The sequence below is a fragment of the Diadema antillarum genome, unplaced genomic scaffold (genome assembly GCF_040938485.1).
Source record: "Diadema antillarum isolate AM-2024a unplaced genomic scaffold, OU_Dant_1.0 seq00002189_RagTag, whole genome shotgun sequence".
NCBI lineage: Eukaryota > Metazoa > Echinodermata > Echinoidea > Diadematoida > Diadematidae > Diadema > Diadema antillarum.
Window position 1 is genome coordinate 1 of NW_027272826.1, and position 7042 is coordinate 7042.

The 7042-nt window shown below is 39.9% G+C and overlaps 1 protein-coding gene across 1 annotated transcript; it reads left to right on the forward strand.

Moving 5' to 3' along the window:
* Positions 1–4327: 4327 nt before the first annotated feature.
* Positions 4328–4836, forward strand: LOC139714197 (gonadotropin-releasing hormone II receptor-like; the record flags this gene model as incomplete). The annotated part of the gene is made up of 1 exon (XM_071625913.1): positions 4328–4836. A coding segment is annotated over one exon (509 nt), but the record flags the coding sequence as incomplete, so codon positions are not given.
* Between the last annotated feature and the right edge of the window lie 2206 nt (positions 4837–7042).

Genomic DNA, 7042 nt, shown 5'->3' on the forward strand with positions numbered 1-7042 from the left:
GAAAATACGCCCAGATTCATCGCTTCATTTTCCAAAGCATGAAGGCGACCCTAAGCGATCATTTGGCAGTTTTGATTTGTCGTAGAAAAGGAAGCACACAGCCGAACACAAGGAGGAAACCCAATATCTTTCGTGTTCAAAACTTGTGACACTTTCAACTATTTTTAGCCTGAATCCGATAGCCGCCTGCCGTACATGCCGTATTATCTTTCATATGCTTCTAGCTCAGGGAGCGGGAATAAAAATATTTCCACTCTTTTGATTTCTTTTTTTTTTCTCCCACGTACCGGCGGGATATGCTTCGTAAATGAATTCATCGTTGCCTTGAGATCAAAGAAATCAAAATTTTCCTTGGGCATAAAATCTTGGTCGGGATGGATGAATGAAGTGTGACTGACTATATCATTTCCAACTCCCTCAAAGTTATTGTAGATTCCAATCAATATGATTTCCGTCGTTGGATATGGACACGTGGGACGCAAAAACTCCCTCGATCGGAGCATCCATTTTCTTCTGTGCATGCAAAATGTATTCAGAATCATCATTCATTTCATTCAGAACGTGAAAAAAGGCCATGGGAAAGTAAGAATTAATTTGAGTTGTGCATTCCCGTAACAAGTTTGCGGTAAAGGTGCTCTTAGAAAAGTCATTTGAGAGTACATTGACCTTAGTATGCCTTCGAGAACCAGATGGGTCATGTAAAATGCCTGTGGAGTTAATATTTTGTTTGTTTGTTTGTTTGTTTGTTTGTTTGTTAGTTTGTTTGTTTGTATTTTTGTATTTTTAAGTCTCAGGGATGGGTAATTACTGAATGTAAGCCCGCATCATCAGACACAGCGACCTCTGGACCTATCGACCATGAAAGATGTTATTGCACTGACACACGCAACCCATTCCATTCAGGCTTTGTGAATGATAATGGGTGCGTATAGCTCAAAGGTATCGTTCGGGGGAGATTTGACTCCGCAGCATAGAAATATAAGAATACAGTATGTATATCTATTTGCGTATACCCTGGTTATAAGACATCGGACTCAGGCGAAACATCAGCTAGTTTAAAAAAAATCACAGAATCAGGACAACTTTAGAGGAAATGTAAATAGCTACCCCCAGTGTGACAAAAATATTCCAAGCAAATTTATTCAACTGAGAATCTTGGTGCGTGTGTGTGTGTATTTCTTCTTTTGTTTTTGCCTTTTTTTTGGGGGGGGGGGATTGGGTTAAGAGTGACCTACATCTAGTTCAAGCTATCGATTTAGCACTGGGGCCCCATTGCCAAATTTTTGGGTCTTCTTTTCGGACAAAAATCATTCACAGTGAAATCTCGTTAAGGTAATATCGTTAAAAAAAGTTCTCTGAGCCACGTTTTTGGGGCTTGTTAACGGAATACTACTCTTGACAAGGGATTGTTATTACATACTAAAAAGCAGCCATAGTAGACTTTATGCACATTATAGTGTGTAACCGGTATAGGAAAATAAAATGTTGCTTAAAGATAAACGCAGTGAGAGAAGTAATGTTAAAGTTAATCAACAGGCAGAACATTGTTTCAGACTATAATGAGTGGGGGGGGGGGGGGCGTTGCGTTCAGACGAGTTTGAGCAAAGTTATTTCCGAGAAACTCCCTGTTTTGTGTCATATATCATTTATGACTTTTGTCAGAATTTTCATCATTTTACACCATGTCATGTTCAAGCCAGCACAATGACAATAATCGTACTCGGCGGAATCAAATGATTTCATTTCCAAAATATAGAAAAAAAAAATTCCAAGAAAATACACACACTTTACAGATATGCGTGGCAGAGCGTTGTACAGAGAAATGACTGCAATTCAATTTTTGCCTCTTCATTCCCCAAATTCTGTGAAACGTAATATTGAGCATGTGTCATTAGGAACACGTGATGTCTCAATGGAGGAACATGGTATATCATGTAAGTGTCAAGTGCGAATGCGTTTGCCTTGCGTTTTGTGACCGCTGGATTTAAAAAAAAAAATGGATTCTTTCAATGTCGTGTCACAGTGTATCAAGTTTACCGCCCTCGCTGTGGGATGCGGAAAATCTGATGAAAGAGAGAGAGGGGTTAAGTTCTTCCGCGGATCAATTGCAACCGCCATCCTCTGCACAAAATATGCCTATCGCTGGCGACGGAAACCATTTCTTGCATAACCGTTCACCAGGGAAATCAACTTTTATCCCGACTTGAGCAGGTGGGAGACACTCACACCGATTTACTGGGAAAAAAAAAGATAAAAACCTCCACGTTTCCTGCATTTCGGTACAGCTGATGCATCAGTGGGTAGGACTAAGTGTCAGCATTAAAGTCGTTGCTCAATGCCGTACTATACTCGACCAGATAAAGACAATGTCAATAGGCAGAGATAGATTAGCGAAGCGAAGAAAAGTATGCAATCCGTGTCTACTGCGAACTCCTGACAGCACCGCGATGTACTGTTTGTGCTGACTTATTCCTGTATTTGCGTGTGCGTGCGTGTGTATATTGCGTGTGTGTCGTTCCTGAGAGAAGGGACATTATACACAAATGATTTCCGATAACGTGACTACGCATAGCCAGGGCAAGATATCCCGCATTTAAGACTTATTCCCTTATTCCCTTGTCCCCTGTTAGACTAAAATGTCATAAATCACACAGCTAGGGAAATTACCCAAAAAGGACGGTCGTGTGGACATTACTCTCGCTGTCTTTTCTTACCAGTTACAACTTCTATGGTTTTCCACGTTTTTTTTTTTCTCAGGGTTTATAAAAGATGTTACAATGATGTCACTTTGAGTACAGTAAATGACCCTCTTCTGCTCTGAAAAGACGGAAAAATTCCAACTTTTAAGACGGGTTTTACATTATGAAATTTGGATGTGAGCTGTTGGGAATATCAAGCTTTACAGTTTGTAAAACCAATATCCTGTATTTCCTTCAAGTGAAGTCTCAGGCGGTATATGATTATTTTTCATATGTCTGAAATGAATTATACAAAGAATTCAAAGCTTCAAATATGAAGACAAATTACTGCTTCTACCTCGAGATGGGGAGAATTAACGTCCAAACTCTCATTGACTTCATGAAGGAAACTACATGTCGAAATTTCCAATTACTGGAAAATTAAATTCGAGGTTTGCAAGTGCATCTGTTTGCACTGTTTTATTTGTTCTTTATTATTGTGAAAAAAAAGAAGAAGATGAAAGTACGTATTGTTATCACCACCATAGCAATGGGACTACCAAGGAGTCTACTTGTTCTTATTACCGTATGATATACTAATACCAATACTACTGCTGCTGCTGCTGCTACTTCAACTACAACTACTGCTACTATCTCTTATGATAATAATGATAAAAATTGTACTTCTACTTCTACTACTACTTCAGCTACTATTAACTTTTTTTTTCAAATTTTATTTTCCCAATTCACATGCTGCTTCATATACCAAATACATGCAAAATAATGAATAGTACATTATGGAAAAAAAAACATATAAAAAAAAAAATTATGGTATAAGAGCTTGCCATTTGCTCACATGAAAATCTAGACGATTCTTTTTCATAGCTATGATGCGTTCTGTATTTTCCAAATGCTTCAAAGAAAACAGAAACGGACTTAGAGTTGGAATGATATTTTTGATTTTACAAGAAAATATAAAATATTTTGCATAATAGATAATTGTATTCACGAAATGTCCCCTTTCAACATGCAAAGTTCCAAAACAGATTTCTTCAGCTACTATTAACTTGATTATAAATGGAGGGACGGGTTGTCGTTCATCAACAAGGATACTGTACACCATTACATAATACAAACAGTTGTCCGTAGTGCTGGTCTTGTCAGCCTTTTTCGTCTCCTCTCACTCCCCACCCCACCCCCACTACCCTATATCCCTCCAACGAGTACGCGCATGAAAGAATGAGTGGTATGTGTGTTTATGAAGGAGACAGTAAGGGCACAGTGACTGCTGTACACTATACCAACGAGTGCGGGTTTGTGTGTTGTTTTATTTGAATCTGTAAGCGTAGATTGAATGTTACTGAATAATACATCTGTGCACGTGTGCATTATTATTCATTTATTGTATGTGTTTGAGTTGGCGTGTTTTTAAACTTCTTGAGAATGTCCTTGTGATATTATTGTTTGTTGATATCATAATGGAAGGGAAATGTGGAAATGCAATTAAATACATAATCATTATCATATAACTATGTGCATAAATGTCTAATTATGACATAATTTGATTACATTCCCACGGAACGTAATATCATTCAATCAAATCGTTTCTATTTTAGAATTAATGAACTCTCTCTCTCTTCTCGTTCCAGTAGTAAATTGGAATAAGAAGCCAGGAAAAACGACGCTCCGTCTCGCGGGGAATGATGGGATACCACGAGCTCGGATGAGAGCCTTCCGGCTGACGGCGGCCATCGTCGGCGGGTTCGTGGTGTGCTGGAGTCCCTACTACGTCGTGTCCACATGGTACCACGTCGACCACGGCTGGCAGGAGAAGACGTCGCCGCCCAACCCACAGTGGCTGTTTGATTTCCTCATCGCTCTCGGATATCTGAACACGTGTGTGGACCCCGTCCTCTACGGTATCTTCACGACCAAGCTGGCGCGCGACGTAAGCCGCTGCTGGCGATCGTCCAAGCCCATCAACAGAGGGCGCATGAGGCTTACCAGTCGGCGCTCAACATCGTCATCGAACAACAACCCGGTGACAGCTGGGTCGTCGGTACGATTCGGGATGACCACGGTGAACGTGCCCACCGAGGAAAGACATTCGGTCCACTTTACTATAACGCATGAAGAAACGAAAACTGAAATCAACTGAGACAGAATGAGTCGTCTTAATGAACAGGGAATTCTGTACTTGATACAATAGAACAGTTTACATTGGTCACTCTATGAAAGCCAAGTCACTCTTGGAATGCCTCCCAGAAATGGTCACGTGACAAATCATTTTAAACATGTTTTCTAATGACAATAATTATGCCCCAGTATACGCATTATACTAACTCATGACAATTTTCCAGAAGCTTTTATACTAAAGTTTGTTCCACAATATCGAGTGTATGGTAAATGATCCCGATGACATTTCATTTTTTTTTTTCTGAACGAATAAACAGAGAGAGATAGGGAAAGTGTTCCTGGGCTGTCATTGATGATTATGGCACTTTACCACTATTATCTTTATAGTCATGGGGTTTAATTCATGATCGGCCGATGGATACGTGAGGACCATCTAGCTTCCATCAACCCTCCACCCCCCCCCCCCTTCCTTGCTTCTGCCGTGTCGTAGCTGCATAGTGAAGAAAAGTCACCGTGGATCCTTCATCCACTCGGTAAAAAAAAAAGTGTCATCGCGTAATAATGTATTAGCCGGTGTTTGAACCTATACATCTTTGGTCTCAGACCACAAGTTTTTCCACAAGGACTCCAGGTTGAAAAAAAAAAGAAATGTAAAGAGATTAAAGCAAACTCAAAATGACGCAAGCCCTTGGTGAAGTTCTCACAATGCAAACGTAAAAATGCACTGGACACGGCGAGATACATAGTCACTATTCTGTGTTCAAATTATTCGATGTTTAGGTTGTGGTGCACGACACTAAGCAACTTGTGATAACGGATGCACGTCACGAGACCGACACCCACGAGTTAAACAGCCCACGAGTCATACAGCCTACGAGTCACATAGCTCACGAGTCATACAGCCCATGAGTTATACAGCTCACGGGTCATACAGCCCATTAGTTCGACACTAAGCTAACAAGGCCCACGAGACCGACACATTAAGACCCGTGTTGTATCTGTCGAACTCGTGGGCTTTATTTGCCAAGTGTCGAAATCATGGGCTGTATGACTCGTGAGCTGAATGACTCATGGACCTGTTTTCAATGTCGAACTCGTGGGCTGTATAACTCGTGGGTGTCGGTCTAGTGGGATGACCCCGTGATAACACCATTTTCGTTTCGGCAGTCATGTGCATCCACCACGTTCTCCTATATTGGTCATTCCCCCTGTAAGATGATGCTGTTTACGACTGTTATAAACATGTTTGGAAGTTGCTTAATTGCCACAAGTAGCACGTAGTTTACTTCCGTCTCCTGTTTTGAGAGTATTGCGTTTCTCGAAAGACAACTAATTTTAACACGAGGCGAACGTAAATGCACAAAAGAGTGGGTTTTGTTTTTGCTTAAATTTCTAATTCTCGCTGGAGCTCTTCATAACAACTATATTCGGTTTATTTTGGATTGTTTGGGGGGTTTTCTTCTCATGGCATCTGATGCATCTTTATCCATGACGCAAACTACACTGAGGATGCCTCTTATAAATTGTGTCGTACTAAAGTGTTTCCGTTCTATTTTTTTGAGGGGGAATCTTGATAATAGAAAATGGCGGATTTTATCGTCGATTACTGTAATTTTTATACTTCCAGGGCATTTTGTTTGTTCAAGGTTAAAAATATACCGTATCAAGATCATTGTATTCTAATGGACGTAACGTTGAGTCTATTTTCATGTTACATGTATTAAAAATAGAGTAAAAAGGAATAGATACAAAAAGAAATGCAGAAGTAAAGATCTGCCCATCTGAAAGCAAGAAATGTAACTCATTAGGATTTCTATCTTGACAATTAAGGCGTTCCACGCCTCAACAGTGCTTGAGAATGCTTGCTTCAACAAAAGTTGCAAGGTCATCGTTCATAAACTCCCTGGTAATAATTTCCAAGAAAAAAAAACACAGTGAACTATGAAGAGTTGCTTTGGATTAAGAGGATCTTAGATAAAATAGGGTTAATTGTCCCCCGCCCAATAAAAGAACCTAAAGCAATAGCACAAACAAAACTAACGATTTCTTTTATTTTTTCAGATAGGCTGGTCTGGTACTATGAGTGTTGTTCGGTTTTAAGCGAAAGCGCACTATACGTTAACTATCCATATCGTCAGACACATAATACACACTCAAAAGAAGCAAAGCAAAAAAAAAAAGATTCATGGAGCGATAACATCCTTAAGAGCAACAATGTTAGAGAGGAG